Source organism: Euprymna scolopes, chromosome 40 (genome assembly GCF_053919585.1).
Source record: "Euprymna scolopes isolate OS-2025 chromosome 40, ASM5391958v1, whole genome shotgun sequence".
NCBI classification, from domain to species: Eukaryota; Metazoa; Mollusca; class Cephalopoda; order Sepiida; family Sepiolidae; genus Euprymna; species Euprymna scolopes.
The window spans coordinates 26300736-26322093 of record NC_136521.1 but is presented as its reverse complement, the minus strand read 5'-3'; the positions used below and the strand labels follow the sequence as shown (position 1 = coordinate 26322093).

General features: G+C 32.8%; 1 protein-coding gene across 4 annotated transcripts in view; it reads left to right on the top strand.

The window, feature by feature from the left end:
• The window catches only part of LOC145265446 (uncharacterized), a 72109-nt gene extending 54411 nt beyond the window's left edge, over positions 1 to 17698 (top strand). For all 4 annotated transcript variants that reach the window (XM_080121292.1, XM_080121294.1, XM_080121295.1 and 1 more), the window contains exon 3: positions 11829 to 17698. In XM_080121292.1, the coding sequence (XP_079977418.1) occupies positions 12189 to 14315 (2127 nt within the window). In that variant the 5' untranslated portion in view covers positions 11829 to 12188 and the 3' untranslated portion in view covers positions 14316 to 17698. The remainder of the gene's footprint in view (positions 1 to 11828) is intronic.
• Positions 17699 to 21358: the final 3660 nt, after the last annotated feature.

Below are 21358 nucleotides of genomic sequence, written 5' to 3'. Positions count from 1 at the left end.
AAAAAATGTCTATTACTTCTTTATAATAAAAAATACCAAGTTTTAAAAATGTGTAATTTAGTTAAAAAAAGAAAATTACATTGTTGTTATTATTATTATTATTAAATATAATCCATATATATATATATCATTATACATTTTTATTTATACAAAATTTTAGTTACATATTTGCGGTAAAATCTTATTCAAACGCTAGCATCATCACTGAAAGAGAAGATTCTGTATTAACGAATAAATTTTGGAAGGGATAGCATTCCGATCTATCATCCTGGTCAATTTTTGTAGCGAGAAAGGATGTTGAGATATGAAGATGAAAAATTATTAGAAGAAAATCGATTTGTTAAAATTGAATGGTGTTTAACGTGTAAAAGGTAAGAGAATTTTAATGCAACGTTCGCATGTTTATGGATCGCAAATACAAATATAACGATATCCTAAATATGCACCAACACTAAACTGGTACAATCATTAGTTCTTCTGAGTTTTGAATTGAGTAACTAAGATGTTAGAACTTTGGAATTAGGCAAAAAGGTATGTTTCTTTTTGTGTATTGTTGGTAAATTGTGTTAGCTGTGTTTATATATGTGTGTGTGTGTGTGTGTGTGTGTATATCTATATATATTATTATGGAAATAAGAATCTAATAAAATGAAAAAAGGAAAACTGATAATTGTTTATGTTTATTGACATTTTGTCTTTATTCAAAGATCTTGAAATTCAATAATTTTGAGAAAGTCTTTGAATAAAGATAAAACCTCAATGAAGATGTTAATGTTTTTTTAATATTTCCTATATATCTATAATATAAAGCTGAATGTCTGTGTGTGTGTTTCTGGTCACGAATAGGCTCCTATATGGTTGACTATTTTAAAAAACTGATTACATATAATGATAGAAGATGTATCGAGACACAGGAATGGATATGTTTGATCTGGCAGAACGTTGGTTCATTAAAATTGTGGGGTCTCCGTTCGCGCCTGGTCTACAAAGTATGGAAATAAAAAAAAATTAAAATTAAAAAACAACGTTTACAAGTGTTTTTGATATAGATGTACATAAGAATACTTTGATAAGTATGTTTTAACTTAAATAGGGATGGTATAATAAAATTATTGGATCTGCGTTCGCGCCTGGTCTCCATAGAATGGAAATAGGCACAAACTTTAATAAAGACTTTTCATATCTATCTGCGTAAGTATACTTTGATAATTATGTTTCAGTTTGAAGACATATGGTATAATAAAATTATGGGGTATCCATTCGCGCCTGACTTCCATAGAATGGAAATATGTCACAAAGTTTAACAAGGTTTTTTAACATAGATCCACAGAATATTGTGATAAGTGTTTCAGTGTGAACAGGTATGGTATAATAAATTATGGGGTTTATCTATTTTATTTTTACTTTCATCATATTTTGCTTTGGTTTTGATACCCCCAAACTCGAAGCTATCTCTTTACAGCCCTTCCTTTTCATGTCCTATCAGACTTTCATAAATTAGAGTCCATTTTCTGTAGGCTGTTTTTGAACCCAGTCAACGACGGGTACTTTTGCTAGTGTGTGTGTATATATATATATATATATATATATATATATATATAGTGTGTGTATGTATGTTTGAATTTTCGTGTGTGCGTTTAAATTTGGCATCTTATATATATGCCGCATAATTACTGTTCTTCAGTGAGAGGAAAAAATGAAAGTCGTGCATGTTTTTCTAAATAAATTATATAAAAGTTAAAATTACATACAAAATGGCAGCATTCTTTTTGAACTTACCTACAACTTTAATAATTAAAATCACTTGAAAAAACAATTATCATCTTTAGAAACAAAACTAATGCTTCAAGTTAACTGCTGCTGATATTTGGCTGATTTCACTAATCACATATAACAACATAAACATTTTGCTGCATATACAAATTACTACACTTCCAGAAAATACAAATCTTTTGTTAATCTTGTGAAATAAAACTTGTTTCCTCAATAAATTTTTCCTCCTAATTTATTCTATAACTTTTCTAATTAAATTCGCTTGAAGAAAATAATTATTGTCTCATTTACATTATAAATAATACTAAAAATAATTGATGATGGTTGTGTTTGCTTTAGTTACCTCCCTTGGCATTACACACAAAGGAATAGCTATTCATACATATTGATAATAAAGCAGGCACAATACATATTATTTTGTTTAGAAACAACGGCTGTTACTGAACTCAGAAACACAGTATGCTTATTTGCTGTAATTATTTGTTTTACAATTTAACCAAGGGAGAGTCTATCTGGTATGTGTACATAAGTGTGGAAGTTAAACAGCCAATAAGCATTGAGAGATGTGTGTTGGATGAGAAAATTGGTATGAGAATGATACGATAGATATGTAATGTGAGTCTTGAAGACAAACTTAGATCTGATGAACTTTGAGAAAGAATGTGTGCAGAGTAGGAGACTTTGTTGGTATGGCCACCTTGAAAGAATGAATGAGGGTTAAAGATGTAGAATTATTGAAGTAGCAAGGTTAGTTCACAAGGAAAACATAGAAGCAAATGATAAGGATGAGATAAAAAGGTATAAATAAACACCTGGCCAGAGATAGGTTAGCTAGGAAATCCATTTCTAAAAGTTGTCGAACATATGCCAGCATCTAAATAGACATTAAATGAATGATGGTGATGATTGCTAAACCGATAAAAAAACTGAATAATTTTAGTCATTCAAAGATAAGGCAGCATTTTTAATGCAATTAAATTTAGAACATCTGGAACTTTAAAAGTAATAATTTTTTTTTTTTTATCTCAAACCAGCCAAGTTAAATCCATTTTTTCCTAATTATTCTGGTTCATTTTGTTTAAAAATATCAATTGTCAAAAAAACTAATGCTTCAAGTTAACTGCTGATGATGCTTGTTATAATTTTAATAAAAAGTAATAATTTTACAATGAATGACATCTGAATTTATTTATGTAAACCAGTATATCAGTTTAAACTCCCTTTATATATAAAAACAAAATGGGAATAAACTTGTGTATTAAATAATTTTTTCTTCACAAACAACACATCTTTATCTGGGGATTTGTGAAAAGTAAGAAGTGAAAACAAAACAATTAAAAAAAAGGAAACTCTTCACACAAAAAAATGTCTTATGATTAATTTACCTTCTATGTACAGGATATCAATTTCCAGAACAGGTGGCTTGCTGTCCAAGTAACCTACATTTAAAATTTCAAGTGTTTAGACCCAAAATTAGTGTAGGAGTTTGGTAGAGTTTTCAAAGGTTAAATCGTTGAACTTTGGCCTCTTGACGGCTAAATTTCTGGCTGAAAATCAATTAAAAGATTTTTCCAAATTTCACTACTCCTTATGTCAAATCTCGAGTCTTTAGACTGAAAATTGACAGAGTAGTTTGGTAGGGAAATATACAGGCATGCACACACAGACAATTTCACTTTTATAGATATATAGATTATATTGGACCCAATATATAGTAATGATTTAAAAAATTTAAAAAAAACATAGACAAAATTTATAAGAGTGTGTGTGTATGTATATATATATACTCCTATAATTTTTTTTGTGTGTATTTATATTCATATTAAAAATTTATTTATTCAAAAAGAAAATACAACTATGTTATATGTATGGGTCGTGGAATTGCATTCATCTGCAAAAGATCTAGCTAATTTGCATATTCTTTTAAAAATTCATTTTAATTAATTCCCTATTAGTTTTTTTGGTTTTCTTATAAAATGATCATCTTTAGTTATGTATAATTATATTCATGCAGATATTCTATATGATTTATACTTACGTAATATTTGCGAAAAAAAGGTTATAGTAAATACAAACCTCTTTCTATATATATTTATGTATGTGTATATACACATACATAAATATATTACTATAATATGATAATAAATCTGAAATCTGCATTAATGAAAATATCATATTTAAGCATATTTTACAACCGGACAATGCCTGCTAACTTTAATGATTGATTATAAAAATTAAAACAACATTTAAGTAAAGCTAAATATCATCAATTTAATGCGATTAGTAATATTGGACAACTTAGAATAATTTAATGCGATTAGTAATATTGGACAACTTAGAATAATTTAATGCGATTAGTAATATTGGACAACTTAGAATAATTTAATGCGATTAGTAATATTGGACAACTTAGAATAATTTAACGCGATTAGTAATATTGGACAACTTAGAATAATTTAATGCGATTAGTAATATTGGACAACTTAGAATAATTTAACGCGATTAGTAATATTGGACAACTTAGAATAATTTAATGCGATTAGTAATATTGGAATATTATTAATTTAATGTGATTAGTAATATTGGACAACTTAGAATAATTTAATGTGATTAGTAATATTGGACAACTTAGAATAATTTAATGCGATTAGTAATATTGGACAACTTAGAATAATTTAATGCGATTAGTAATATTGGACAACAGAATAATTTAACGCGATTAGTAATATTGGACAACTTAGAATAATTTAATGCGATTAGTAATATTGGAATATTATTAATTTAATGTGATTAGTAATATTGGACAACTTAGAATAATTTAATGCGATTAGTAATATTGGACAACTTAGAATAATTTAATGCAATTAGTAATATTGGACAACTTAGAATAATTTAATGCGATTAGTAATATTGGACAACTTAGAATAATTTAATGCGATTAGTAATATTGGACAACTTGAAATAATTTAATGCGCTTAGTAATATTGGACAACTTAGAATAATTTAATGCAATTAGTAATATTGGACAACTTAGAATAATTTAATGCGATTAGTAATATTGGACAACTTGAAATAATTTAATGCGATTAGTAATATTGGACAACTTAGAATAATTTAATGCGATTAGTAATATTGGAATATTATCAATTTAATGCGATTAGTAATATTGCAATATTATCAGTTTAATGCGATTAGTAATATTGGACAACTTAGAATCCCGAAATATAAGCAATAAATACAAAAAATTTTTTATGATGCCATCCTGGCCTTACATCCCAACCATATCTTACAACTATATAAAAGTACAGGTTAGACATGTGTTGTATACTGCCACTTTTGCATACAGTGGGATTTGTTTTGTAAAATAATTGACACCAGTAAATATATCCCATCAACACGACAGTTTGGAGTGTGACAGTCCATTGAAGAGCCACACATTTTGGTAATACAAATAAATTCTTGTATGTGTCTGTATGTGTAGCTACGTTGATAATAATTTGCATTTCTCTGCATATGCATGTGTGCAAAGGTATAGGTGTGCCTTTAAGCATTAGTTATGCACATATAGATATGCATAGTTGTATATTCATACAATATGCAAAGGCTTCAATAGGTGGTATTTTGGATAAAATTCGTATGTATGTGCATGTATAAGTATCTATAATACTGTGTATATATATATATATATATGTGTGTGTGTGGGGGGGGGTATCTGCAATACTGTAGCGAGCTACATGATTATTTATGCTATGTATGTGTGTGTGTGAATGATCACATGTATATGTAGACATAGTTGAGATATCCTCAAAACAAGAACATATAAAATCATATAAATACACTTATATTGTTCTGCGTGTATGCACGTATACGCTCACATTAGTGTGTGTCATTATTAGTATGACTCTGAATAAGTTGGGTACCCTACCAAACACACTTACAGACTTGCCTGTAGTAACCAATATTCAAAGTAATGAATTTCTAGTTTTGATTTGAAAATTTAGAATAAATTCTAACATCTTTAAAGTCTTCCCTTTCTCCATATATTAACATAGTAGACTAATCCTAAAAAAGTATCTACCCCCTCCCACATTTTCAAATACATCACTCCAGTTAATTAGAATAGCAGCACTGATTATATACACCAAAATCTTAACTTGTTGATGTAAGCCGAACAAAGTATATGCACATGCCAAATCTACTAACCACAAACTTAATATTAAGCACTTTCGGAATGGATATATACCTATTTATCAACTTGTAATAAGCTTTAACTACACATACACACACACACATGTGTATGTATATATATATATATATATATATATATATATATATATAAATGGAAATGTATAAAAAAGAATACGAAAAGTATAAAAGCTTATAACTTTTCTTTATTCGTTTTCAGTTGGTGATATGGAGGAATACAAAATAATATATATATATATCCTGAATCCATGAATTTTCAAAGATAGGCTATTTTCATCAGAGAATAAACATTAATAAAAAAAAAACATCAGTGGTCAGAATAAATTTGAAAATATATAAATTATATGAAGTTTTTTTTGTTTTGTTTTTTTTTAAATAAAAAGGCATTTTCAACAGAAAAACAATTTAAAATCATTTAATCAATTGGAATATTTATTAAGAGTATTATTATCCATTTATTTATTGCAGATTATTATCCAACTAAAAGATGAGGATAATAGTCTACAATAATGAATTTAAAATCAATCGATTAATTCCTGAAAAACCAAAATAACAATCTGGAATCCAAACGGAAACAACCAAAGTGTGAGCTGTATCATGAAAACTTTGTTAAAATGTTATATATATATATGGCCATGGCCTATAAGTAAAATTCCTTGCAAATGGAGTCGAAGGTTGCTTCAGGCAGGATTCATATACTTCGATCAGCGACAATCGACACTTCCTGATGGCAGACTAATTTTAGAAGACACAAATCTAAAAATGAAATTGTTTTGTGATCACCAGTAAGTTTCTGATTATTCATAATATTTACAAGTTTGTAACTTACAAGGATACAGCACCTGGGATTTCCAAAATGGTTACGCACTAACTAGACTCAGCATTGCTTAACTTTGGTGATTGCACAGGAATTGATGTGTAAACATGATTTAAGGAAGAAATAATTATTATTTGCACTTTAACAAATCCTATTATAGTAATATTAGTCTTTCATAGTTAGAATAGCTAATATTGTTTCTGGTTTATGTAGTTCATTTTGTATAAAAGCTAATCTCGGCATAGACTGTTAAGACCAACTTCTATAATATTTTTTTGGACTATGGAAACAGTCATCATATGAAAGAAAAAACAAGAAAACATTTTAATCACTGTAACAGTGTAGGTTAGACAAGGTTGGACAGTGTCTGAATGAAGAAAGGAACTAAGCAAGTTTATTGGCTGCCGAAAGACTATGAGTAGTTAATGTTAAGGCAAATATAACCATTGGTCCAGTCGAGTTAGGGGTAGAAGTGAGAGAGGAAGGTGACATCTTTCTTCGTTGCTTTCAAGAAACTCTCTAGAGCTGCTGTCCAACTTCCATGATCTTGAAGTAGTCCTTCAAGGTTGAGTTGAAATTAATACACCCTGGAGGTTGATTAACTATCGTCTAAACCAACCATCTCGCAGTCGCTGCTTTCCACATTAATGTTTATAACTGCTACTCTTGTTCCCAGATGATTCAATTGGTAAGCATGCTGTAAGTATTACAGGCAGTATTTTTTCTCAGATAATGCAGAGGTTGTGAGTTCAAACCCTACCCGGGTAATGAGTATTTTGACTTTGATTCTGTACCTAAGCATTATATTTATTGTTGATTTAGTTTAAATTTTCCATAATTTATCCCCCCACCCCAATTACTAAAAGAAAAAATTTAATTTTAATTCGCAATCTGCTTGGTTATTCCCTCATTCTATCCTTAAATTGGGTCCTGGTAAAAAAAAAAATATATAATATTCATTCACTTGAGGTGCACATGTTGGATAAGTACAGATAAATAAAAGTGAGAATCTATCGATCAAAAATTATTAATGCATAAATTATTAATGCACAATATTTGCACAAATCTGATTGTTTATCATTTTTTTGTCATCAATAGTTTTCTTTCAACAAAAATATTTGATTCTGATTTTTATCAATTTTGTCTTGTAGTTATGGAGGAAAAATTCGATTTCAATTTAATTTCTTCCAGAAAATATTTTGTCCTAATCTAAATTATTTTACATTACTACAATCTTAAAAAAAAAAAAAAAAAAAAAACGATATGTAACTCTGTATTCATTGATAAAGAGTTATTTTCCTTTGATTAGGAAAATATTTTAGAAAAAGGAAATGTCTAAGCATCATCGAATAGTTGCAAAATCTTGGTAAGAATTCAATGTTGATTTTTCATCAACATAAATGAATTGAAACCCTTATCTATGAATTATTATTGCTTATCTTATTCCAGATCTATAAACACTAAAGGGAGGTAACTTCAGCTTTTCCCCCCTTTTTGTTGCTAATAAATTATTGCTCTTATAGAATAAAATTTGGTAAGTAAAGTAAGGTTGTTAAGCTACCTTATTTAACTTATCAAGTTTTCGCGAAAGATGTATAACCATCTAAATGTCTATCTCTAATTGCTAGTCTGGTTAAACTAAAAATATAGAATTGATGAGAAAAATAAAATACATCACTCAAATTAATTCTAATATTTCTGTATAAAAAAAATCTCTGGATTTTTTTTATATACCTTGAACAAGGTATATTGTTACAAAAGTGTAAAGAACTACTGTGGTAACAGACAGATTTATCTGAGAAAATTTTGGTAGGGATTTTGGCAGCAAGATATATTTGTTCATTTAAATTTTTGCATGCTGGCATGGTTGGAGAAACAGTAAGGAAATTTAAAAGGCAAGCTAGTAGAGGAAATAAGCTATTAAACTAGAAAATCTTCCAGGATGTAAGGAGGGTGTCTACAGTGAAAGGGGTGGGGTTTTGCTGCTAGTTGAGTGGGTCAAGTTGAGAGGGTACAAATGCAGTGAGTTCATTAGGGCAAGATTTATCAAAGTATTTGGAAAACAAGTACAGGGATGCAAAACTGTTGATATACCAGGGGCTGAAGCTTGGCAGACACTGTGAGAATTATTAGGTTAGATATTCTTTTTTTGACATTGTTTAAAAGTGAGTGATCGGTGCAATACAACAGATATGACAGCAATATTTATGATTGCTTAGATATTTTCTTTCTATTGCATTAACTGAGTCAGGTAAAAAAGAGAACAATAGAAATAAATTATTAAAACCTTGGCAATGTTATTGTAAGCCACAAAATTATTATTTTTATAACTCTTCTATTTTTCATAGTATTGAAAATATTTGGATAGCAAAGCTATGAAGATTGTTCAGAAGTATTGTTACCTCGATAACAGGGTTGTTCAGATACAAGTTTGGTTACAAGAGTTCAGTGGATGGAGTATGTTTAGGAACCTTCTGCTATTGCTGTATAATTATAAAACTCAAATGACCTTCTAACGATGTATGTAACCCACTTTCCGGTTTACGACATCCGTTGCGCATGCGCGCATGACCTGCACACTGAAATATTAACGTTATTATTTCGAAATTATTATTTAACATGGGAAGAGTGGGGTTTAAAATAACTTAAACTTAATACAGAAATGAACGATGTTAAAAAAAAAAAGCAGACAGTATTAACAATTGTTTATTTGGATAATGTGAAAAAAAGAACAATTGGAATGCTGAAATATTAACGTTATTATTTCAAAATTATTATTTAACATGGGTAGAGTGAGTTTTAAAATAAACAAAAGAACAATTGGGATGCTAAAATATTAACATTATTATTTCGAAATTATTATTTAACATGGGAAGAGTGGGGTTTAAAATAACTTAAACTTAATACAGAAATGAACGATGTAAAAAATATAAAATAAATTTTTTTTAATTTTTAAAAACAGACATATCAAAATTTAAATTTAACTATAAGTATTATGGTATCTGTTCAGTGCACCTATAAGTAAGGCCAACCACTTATAATTCAGTAACTGTAAATTTTTTTCCAAAAATAATCAATTATAATAAACAGAATGACTCATAGAAATCTATCTATATTCTTTTTCATTTTAATATACTTTCATAGAAATGTTTCTGTTAAAAAAAAAAACTATTTTCTTTATGTCACAAGTGTCACGCTCATACATGAATTTCATAGCTAATGTAACATACTGACCCAATGGGTCACAGGTAGTCTAGTCAATACTAAAAATGCTAATCAGAAGAATATTATCATTGTTGATCAATGGATAGTATATCCGACATGTGTACGCAGTGTGATGATGTATGCAAGTGAAACCTGGCCAATTGCATATAAGAATGATACAACGGATGTGTAATGTGAGTCTTAAAGACTGATGACCTCAGAGGAAAACTAAATCTGGACAGTATAGGAAGATATGTACAGAACAGGAGACTTTGATGGTATGGTCTCATTTAAAGAATGGATGAGATGTAGACTAGTTGAGGTAGCAGGATCAGTTGACAAGAGAATTCAAAGGAAAACTTAGGAGGAAGTGATGTGGATAGAGTGGAAAAAGAGATAAATAAATATTTGGCCAGAGATAATTTGTAAACCGATTTCTAAATTTTGGACAACACTAGTTTTTTGTTTTTTGTTTTTGCTGTGTTGTCGTCCTTTTCTTGTACAGCGCCTGATATTCCATAATGGTCACCCATCTGTTCCTTTTTACTTGCCTTCCCACGATGCCATAGTTAGACACAAGGCTAGTTTTTTTAATGTGGGGAAAATCCAAGTCCCCAAAAAGAAGCACTCTGGATTGAAATAAAAATTTAAATTGCCTCATTCTAGAAGGATTTCCCCTCCACTGATTGAGGACAGAAAAATGAAGTGTAGCACTGGAACAGATACTACACTTTGCTTCTAGCCAAAAGGCCACAGCTGCGTTATTTCTCCCATCTGTTACTGACAAAGCTCAGTGTTGTTTAACTGAAATCTATGAAAACTGATGTTTCAACATGATTATGCCAAACATGTAGTACTCTCAGGTCCAGCATTGTCAAAGTTAAGTTGCATCAAGTAAACGACGAACGCATCATCAACTTGCATGAATGTGGCAGAGTCACCATGCAAGGTTGTATTTCCTTTGATAATTTTCAGAGAAAAATATATATTATAGAAAAACATTTTTTACACAAAAATATATTAGGTAAAAATAAAAAGTTTTAAATCTAAGCTTCAGCCACTGTCCCATCGACGAAATGTTGCATCCTTCTGCCTGTTCTACAAGTACTTTAATGGTGCTTGCTCTGATGAACTGCAAGCACTTGTACCCCCTTGATGTAAATACTCTCGACAAACTCGGCAAGCAGCTAAATCCCACCCCTTCACAGTAGAGATCCCTTGATGTAAGAGAGCCTTCTACTCCAGTAGTTTCTTCCCCAGAACCGCTAGACTTTGGAATTCCCTTCCGGGTCCCTGCTTCCTCAATTGTACTGACATGCAGAAGTTCAAGTGTAACGTGAACCGACATCTTGCTGCCCAACTCCCTACATAGTACCCCTGTAGCTTATGTCCCTAATAGTAGCCCCCTACATCAAAGTGGCAACGTGCCTTATTTGGTGTGAAAATATGTAATAAAAAAAAAAAAATAAAATTTTTTTTTAAATATTTGAAGAAAAACAAAAGCAAATAAAACAATAACAGTCTTAATTATTTTCAATAAAAAATTTGAGTTGAATAACACAACTGGGAAGGAAATATAATCTCAAAATATTGGGATTTACGAGCTTCACAATTGCATGAAGTGAAAGTAGCATAGCAAGTAAAATTTATTTAAAGAAACATCTTTTCACTTTTACCTTCATCTTAACTGAAATTAACTTATCTACGCAGCATATTACTGCGTGTCTACAAAGTATCTATATAAAAATATTTTATGTAAACAAAAAACACTAAATTATTTGTATGTGAATTTTTTTTTTGATTTATAATTTTCCTTTTTATCTTTCAGATCGGATAACTCATGTTTTTTGGAATATGAAATTTGACTAAGTACATGTGCATCAAGCGAATTCCATCGATTATGAAATTGAGAAAATAAAATCTTGAGTTAAAAAAAAAATTTTTTTTTTTATTAAAACATTCTGACTTCTGCAACTTCATTGTATGAAAACTTTAGTCAAACATTTTTTACGTTTTTTTCTTTCTAAAAAGCTAAAAAAAATACTAAACTTTTTTTAGTTTTTTACAAAAACAACAAAACAAACAAAAAGCAACAATTTTATTTCATCTCTGCTTTATATTATTAAAGTTAAAAAAGATTTGTCATTAAATTGATGAACGTTGTCATCAACATCTTTGGAACAACAAAATGAATTCTGACTGTCGGTTTGAATTATGTCAGAAATCGGCCAATCCAAAAGTGAAACCCGATGAAACTTTTCCATCTTGGACGGAAGAAAACAATGTTAAAGCAGGGGGAGACCTTCTGCCATTAGATGTTTTCTCTTCTCAACGAAAACAGCCAACAAAATTGAAAAGACAACGTTTTGTAGACATGTTTATGGATATCGACCAATCTGATGCTGCCGAGCTTGAATGTAAATTTTGTCAGAAACTGTTTCACCATTCGGATCACCTTAACGAACATATGAAAATGCACCAAACTCTTCAAATGTACGAGTGTCTGTCCTGTCAAAGCATCTTCTCCAGTGCAGATCAGCTGACTCAACATATGATGGATATGCATTCTATCGAGAAGTTGACTTCGTCCTCGTATCGGTGCATGCATTGTTTAGACATCTTCCCGCTGCAGAATGCACATGTTTGCAAGATGCTCCAAAATGCAAACTCAGCAGTGGAAGGAGACAAAAGCAACAAAACAAATGCAGCAAACAAAACGTTTAAATGTCCAACTTGTTCAAAAGTCTTTCTACGTGCAAGTTACCTTGCAATCCATGCACGGGTGCATACAGGTGAACGCAGTTTTGTATGTAAAATCTGTGAGAAATCATTTACACAAGCAAGCCATCTTTCGGGACACATGAAAGTACATACTGGCGATAAACCATTTAGTTGCGACTTTTGCCAAAAAAAATTTGCTTTGTCGGGAAATTTAACGAAACATCTGCGTGTTCATACTGGGGAACGTCCATTTCATTGCAGTTATTGCTCGCGCTCGTTTTCGCAATCAAATTCGCTTGCCGTTCACACCCGCATCCACACTGGGGAGAAACCTTATCAATGTCCGCAGTGCTTCAAGAATTTCTCACGTTCGAGTTACTTAACGACGCACATGACTGTGCACACGGGTGATAAAAACCATGAATGCAAATATTGCCAGAAAAGGTTTTCGCAACCGGGCCACTTAATCGAGCACACAAAGGTGCACACTGGCTTGAAACCGTTTCAATGCACGACGTGTTCGAAGCAGTTTGCGCAGACAGGCAATTTGATTAAGCATATGCGCGTCCATACTGGAGAGAAACCATATGTTTGCTCACATTGCTCGAAAACCTTTTCGCAGTCAAGTTCATTAACTGCCCACCTTCGCATCCATTCAGGTGAAAAACCTTATGAATGTAAATATTGCCTCAAACTCTTCTCACGTTCAGGTTATCTGCTGAGTCACCTCAAACTTCATGTTGCACAAGGGTTACTTCCGGCTTCTGTTCTGCCTACAAGGAAGAAGAATTATCAAATTGTTTGCAATGTGTCCCCAGCTGAACATGAAAAACCAACAATGGTAGAAAAAGTCGATGAATTAAAGGTAAAAGATGAGTGTCCGACTAAATTGCCAGCAAAAGAAAACAAGAAAAAATCTTTAAAACATCAGAATAAAAATGTCAGTAATAAAAGCCAGTGCAGTTCCGATGAAGGCTCAGAATGTTCAGGCAGCTCTTACGAAACTGAACAAAAACAAGATGACGATGACAACGAAGATGACTTTGAAATAGATGACAGTGCAAAACGCAGCCGCAAAGTGACTCCTAATTCAATATACACAGATGATGAAGATAATCAGAGCGTGGTGAGTCGTTCGGATGAAACTTCTGCGATATCTGAATCAGCTGAAACTAATAGTAATCACTCAAGGGTCTCTAGAAATGAACAAAGTCCATTGCCAGCGGAAACATCCGAAGATGAAGCTGAAGAAAGTATCTCTGATTCCACATCAGAACATAGCCTGCCATACGGAGTTTCTCCTTCTTTGTATACAAAATCTCGTAGCAGTTGGAAAAAAAATGCTGATCCCCATCCTACGCAACACAAAGGAGCCTACAATGAGATGCAGGGAAGAAGACGCGGACACCCTCCTCGTTCTAATAGCAGCAACAACAACAGTCTCTCTTCTGCAGCCAGCAAAAATTCCATGCCATTAGAATCATCTGAAAAACAAAAGCATCTGAAAGAAAACAATGAACTTACACTGTTAACACCCACACCTCTAAATGCACCCCCAAAAAAACGGCCCAAGAAAAAAGGTAGAAAGAAATAATGTCCATTGCAACAAAAAAGAAAAGTTTTTAAGCATTCATTTAAATTCTTTTACTTCTCAACAAGTTGATTGGTAGAAAAAGGCATGTTTTAATTAGTTCTACATTTTTTTTTTTTTTTTGTGAAACTGGAAATATCATCTGTTCAATGATGTCAACAAAGTTTTTTTAACAAATTTTAATAATTTATATTTGTCAACACAATTTAAAAAAAAAGGGGTTTTTTCATTTTGTTTTATTTCTTAACAAAATTTGGAAATGCTATCAATACAATGAGATTGTGTTAAAGTTTAGGACTCTTGGGACTGAGTGATTAGTCTAATGGTGATGTTGTGAATTATGGAATCGGCTACATCCAGTCCTTGTCGAGTAATAATGATTTAGATTATGGAATCAGCTATGTCTGGTTGAAATCCACTTGGACTTCTCATGTTCATTTATGCTGTAATACCGTTGGCAAATGTATGAACCCACCTCTCATCAGCTTTAAGTAAAATAGCAACTTTTATTCAATGAATCGTTTCTGATACGTATTTCAACATTAAATAACCCAATCTGTTTTTTGATTGTTTATTACCAAATACACAATATTTCTTGGAAATAAATAATAGCTCAAAAAGACCTAATTTAAATCAATCACATCAGAATAAAATCCTGTACTTAATTTTTATAACTTTTTTTTTTTTACTTTTTCTATAAATTCTGTCTTCTGGGCTTTTAATAGATGCCAAGACATGTTGGCATCTTGTGGTCACCATTAAAGTAAATATCAAAAAGACAGATTTTTTAAAGAAAAAGTATGACTTTTTTTAATATGCTAAAAGTTCATTAATTAGGTAGAGAATTTCATTCCAGTGTATTTAATATAAATTATGTGTTGAGTTTTAATTTATGAATTATAGAATGTTCACTAGTCTAGATTTTTATTAGGACCGATTCTTTTATGTTTTATAGAATATCATACTCCTTTTTCTCTCTGTCTATTCTCCCATTCTCTCTTGAACATTAATCACATGTGGATATGGCAGGAAAAGTAACGCAAATTTTGTTGTTAGTCTTTGGCGGTTCCCACTAATGAGCCGTTTTGTACTTATTTTGTCAAAAGCGGATTTGAGTCTATTTTGTTCTACCTCCCCTTCTATGCAGCAAGATTGCCGCGGCATCAGAGTTAAACGATTGATATACAAGCCAAACTACTTGCAGATTTAGAATTCACACTACCAATCCGATGTCAAGTGTATGATCAAAATAAAAAACATGTTCTGATATTTGTAGCATTCTTTTCCAGTCTAAGATTAATTGACCGAACAACATAGTTGTAATAATCGTTTGATATATTTATATTGAAGAGAAAACATTGTTTTATATTTGTTTATTTTAGACAATCAAATTATTTTAGACTACGCAGAGAGATAAAACAAATTTTCACTTTTTTAAACTTACACTAAACTCATATTGGCTATGATACTCTATCCCCTCATTTTTCAATAAGTCACTGATCTACATTCAACTCTAAGGAGATTTTTATGTCTATAATTCTTATTCATCAGTGATTATTCCCCATGTGCCCACTTTAGGTTATCAATTTTAGATGAGTCGTAGAGGTGAGGATTTTTGAGTGAAAAAAAAGTTTCATTTCACAAAATCTGAATTTAAATCAAATGTTTGAACAACAGAATCCACGAGTGTTTTTTTTTTTGTTTTTTTCTTTAATAACACAAAAATCATTAATTTTAATGTAGCAAGTTTTTTTCTTTAATGACACAAAACTCATTAATCTTAATGTAGCAAATTCTTTTGCAAAGAAAACATTCAGGAAACCTTCAAAATCATTCAGAATTATTTGTCCATTTTTTCAAAATGAATTGGAATTACATTTGAAATCTATGCAATATATAAATTTTTTTTCTATTCTAGTTAACAATAATCACAATTTTTAAATGGCCTCTCTGGATTCCACAGCAGCAAAACCTGAATTTAGCATTTTAGTATTAACTAGCGATGTTGCCAGTTTGCTGATAGATGGCTGGTGAGAAATGATTAAAAAAAATAGCACATTACTCAATAAATCCTGGGCTTAACTAAGAAAACAACTTTTAAATAAAATTCGACTTCATCAAAATAATCTCAGTCTCATGTGATGCACTTTTGTGATAAGTTCTTTAGTAGAACGATTTGTCTTTGGTCTCAAAGTCAGTTTTCCAGTTTCTGATATCATTTCTTCATTTGAGCTAAATCTCTTCTCTGGAGCATTCTTTTAAGGTTTGCAAACAACCATTTGGTACTGGGTGGGTGGGGGGCAATATGGAGTATAAGATGTGTGTGTCCTTCAAACATACCAATAATATTTGCTATCGATGGTTCTTCTTGTCTCAAGGTAATCAATGAATAATATACATTACACATCCGAAAATATAGATACTAAAACCTTCCTGTTGATTGTTAAATCTTTGATCACTTTGGACAGCTTTCACTTGCAACTGTCCACTCAGCTGGCTGCTTATTTGATTCCACATTGAAGTAGTGAATCCAAGTTTTATCCTTTGGGATGAAACTTGGACCGACCATTCATGTATTGATGCAAAAATCCCCTTTTTTGTTGTGTTGAAATAGTTGCAGAATTGCCAATACGTGTTTTATTAACTGTGCTTAAATGCAACACTTTGAACACAACTTTTTCATCGATAAATTTTCATGAAAAATACTGAATGGTGTCTTCTGATATTTTCAACTTTTTTGCTATCTCATGAAACTACAATTAAAATTTATCCAAAACGACTTTATGGACTTTGTTGATGTTTTCCACGACAACTATGAACTTTGGGTGATTCAAGTATTCAACATCATTTGAACAATCAAGACAGTATATCAATTCTTGACCGTTGCTTCCAATGGAGTCCAAATCACATGGTTTTGCTTGAACAGTATTTTCCTCATCAGAAAGCAATGATTTATCAACTACATGAAATTCCAATTTCTCCATTTTTTTTTTTTTTAATTTACAATAGTAGCTTCATTTAAATAACTAATTTGTAAAGTAATAATCTTATTGGACTCAAGTTTTAACAAGCATGTGTATTTGAAGATTAGTATTTTACAAAAATCATACAGATTTTTTTTCTTTTAGTGGTGCCATCTAATCTCAGGCCTGGCATTTATTGAGTGATGTGTTAGTCAAGTATACAATTTTTGACTTTGAACAAAATAATATTTGCAATATGAGGTCAATTAATTAAAAAAACTGTTAGCATGGTGGCATTTTCTTTTAAAAAAAACTGCTTGTTGATAATGTGTTTCTCACAGGTAAACATTCTTTTTATTTAATTATTTCAAATCCTAAAAATACAAATAAAAATAATAATTTAAATGTTTAAATCTTTTTTAATACATTGTTCATAGAGATATTCTTTGTTTAATTTTATTTTTGTTTTATGAAATTTCTTTAAAAAAAAATGAATTTCATTTTCTTACATTCTAATTGTTATGGCAGATGATTAATGAAAAATAACAGATGTCAGGTTGAATATGATAATTCTGGTAAAATGTAGTACGGACAGCTGGGAATACTTTCTCTGGCTCACTCTGTGATCACTCAGTCTTACTCCAAGTTGGTAACAGTATTCATAAGGTGTGAAAAGGTTTATTTGTGTGTAAATCTCCACAACACTTCTCTTTGTAAAAGAGTTTCTTACTTCCTGTTAATATTTTTTCTTTTTGGGATTCATTGTTAAGGGTTCTTTAGGGTTTATAATGCTTTTAGTGCACACCCTAAGAAAATAAAGAATTCAATGCAAGCCTCTGGAATGACGAACACAACAACTTCATAAAAGGTAACACAGAAAAGGTTTATTGATGAGAATGTGATATGTTCCTGGTCAAAAGCTGGACTCCGGCTACCTGGTGCTATCACGGAAGTTATTCCCAGTGGAATCGTCGATACCATTAGAAATCACCGAGGTGGAGAGAGAGAAGAAAAGGGAGGTCCGTTCTGTTTGGTGGCTCTCTCAGTAAGGACGAGTTCTTGTTCCTCAAACCGGATGCTGGCCGAATTCCTTAGGGGATAGGAATGATCAATGCGCCGTACTCCTGATTGGTCAGTATGTGACCAAATAGCACAGGGGAGATGCATTGATTCGTTAAAAGAAAAAAGTTCCATTTGGTTCTGCTACATAACCCTCTGCTTAGGCTGAAAGTCGACAGAGAAAAAAGTAGCAGAACAAATGGTGAAAAATAAAAATGTCATTTTATTGTATTTATTTTTACGAGGAAGAAAAATAAATGTTCTTATTTTTGTGTGAAAAGTTGGGGAATATTTGCAACTTGAAATAGCATTTTTTGTTTTTTGAAAGAAGGGAAAACAAGGAAAAATATTTTCTTAACAGAAATACCAAGTTTTACACAGTCTCTTCGGCCAATGTACCCATCAACCACTATGTGTAGTAGTGACATGATTGTCTTCATTTGGAGCATTTACTTCAGGTGTATGCATGTTTTGATGCTGTGTGAAAGTAGGGAGAATGTGTGGCTCATGTGTTTTTGTGTCAAAAAAGGCTTTTTTTATTCTATCAATAAAAACAGTTTCTCTTCTACCACTGATATCTAAAGTAAAAAGTTTATCGGTACGTGAAAGCACGCGATAGAAGCCAGTATAAGGTGAAGTTAGGGGGGCTTTCATGGCGTCCTTTCTAAGAAAAACATGAGTCCAAGACGAAATGTGCTTTGGGACCGAAGATCTAATGGTCTGTTCCCTAGTGTGCATCGGTGGGAGCTTACTAAAATAAGCTCTCAGTCTGTTGACATACAGAGCTGAATCGTTTGTTGCTAACTCTATCAGGCTCAACATTTGGCCTGGCAACAATAGAGGTACTCCATATATAAGTTCAGCTGAAGAGTATCCCAAGTCCTCTTTGATAGAAGCATGACAGCCAAGAAGGATGGCCAGTACATATTCGCTCCATCACTGTTGGTCAGGGTAAGCACGTAATGCTGCTTTCAATTGGCGATGGAAGCGTTCAATCATCCCGTTAGAAGCAGGGTGATAGCTTGTAGTGTGAATGCGTTGGATCCCTAGAATCCTGGAGAGTTCCTGGAAGAGGTGAGATTCAAACTGTATGCCACGATCAGTGGTGATGGTGGTGGGAACTCCGTAACGCAATATCCAGCTTGCTATAAGGGCTCACGTTACAGACTCAGCCGAAATGCCTGTGAGGGGAATGGCTTCAGGCCAGAAGATAAGTAAATCCCTGACTGACCGGCCAAAGTCGAATCAGGTCGATGTGCACATGGTTAAACCGAGCATCTGGGGTGGTGAATGTTCGAAGGGGTGCATATATATACTTGTGCACCTTTAACTTTTGGCAGGATACACAGGAACGTGTCCAGGCAGTGATATCATGCCTCATATTTGGCCAGAAAAATGTAACTGTAATTAGCTTCATTGTGGCTCTGCATCCGGGGTGTGCCAGATTGTGTAGGGTGTCAAAAACAACTCTACGATGAGTCAATGGAACGAATGGTCGAGGTGAATCCGTTGAAGTGTCACAAATGATCTGCGTGTCCGAGTTAGGCACAGACAGGTATGCAAATTTGCAAGTTGTAAATTCAGGTGACGATAGATCCAACGTGTCCAGACTTGGCTGGTCTAAGGCCATCTGCTGCAAGTCGATATCCGATGGTGAGAACAGAGAATTAATGAGAAGGCGGGACAAAGCGTCTGCCGCAGCATTCTGCTTACCTGAGATATGTTGGATATCGCTGATGAATTGCGAAACAAGATCCAAGTGTGCGTTTTGCAGGGAGAATATATATTTGTCTGGCTTAGAACGCAGTGTATATGTCAGAAGATGGTGATCAGTGTGGATCACAAATTGACGGCCATCGAGTGAATGTTGGAAATGTTTCACTGCGAGGTACATTGCCAGGAGTTCATGGCCAAATGTGCTATAACGTTTTTCCGCCGGTTTCAGCTGTCTTCAAAAGTATGCAAGAGGTTGTAACTGTTGTTGGTGCTGCTGTTGCAGCATTGCACCTACAGCTGTGCCTGATGCGTCAATGACCAGAGAAAACTGTGCAAGTAGAGATGTTGTCGCCAGTTTTGTTTTCGCTTCATTAAAAGCTTTAAGCTGGATCTCATTATTGAGATTTGCTCATTTTCCTTCTTCCTATTACATAACAGGTCGGAAAGAGGAGCTAGGAGTGTGCGCAGTGTGGGATGAAGCGTCTGTAATAGTTTAACAGACCGAGGAAGTGCCTTAGTTGGCGAAGTGAAGTGGGTGGTTGAAGGTCTTGTAGAGCCTTCACTCTTTCCGGTAACACATTTACCAGGGTTAATCCTCACCTGGTATCGCTGAAACCGTTTGAATAGTAGGCGAAGGTGAGTGACATGTTCCTCAGGTGAGGCACTTGCCACGAGAATGTCGTCTATATAGTTATAGACAAAGTCCAAGTCACGCACTACTTTGTCCATGAAGCGCTGAAATGTGCTAGTTGCATTTCGTAAATCAAAGGGCATAGTTAAGAATTTAAACGCTCCGAATAGAGTCTTTACAGCAGTCTTGGGTATGTCGGCTGGATTCACTGGAATCTGATGGTAAGCCTTAACTAGGTCTAGTTTGGAGAAGGTCTTACAATCTACAATGTAGAGAGTAAGCAAAATCTTGTATATGTGGGATTGGGTAATGATCAGGTACCGTCATGGCATTGAGTCGTCGGTAGTCCCCAGTCGGACACCAATCTCCGTCTCGTTTTGGGACCATATGCAAAGGGGAAGCCCATGGACTGGACGAGGGGCGTATTATTCCTAGCTGCAGCATATGATTGAATTCTGCCTTCGCTGCCTTAAGTTTATCAGCAGGGAGGCGGCGAGGGCGTGAGAAAACAGGAGCACCTGTGGTCTCGATGTGGTGTGCATGGGTTCGCTTACCACAAAATTTAAATTTGTTAACTCCGGATAGGAGTGTAAGGTGGTCTGATACGAGTTATCTGAAACGGCAATGAAGAATATTGGGCTGATAGAGGTAGTGTTTGTTTTCACACTAGACACAGA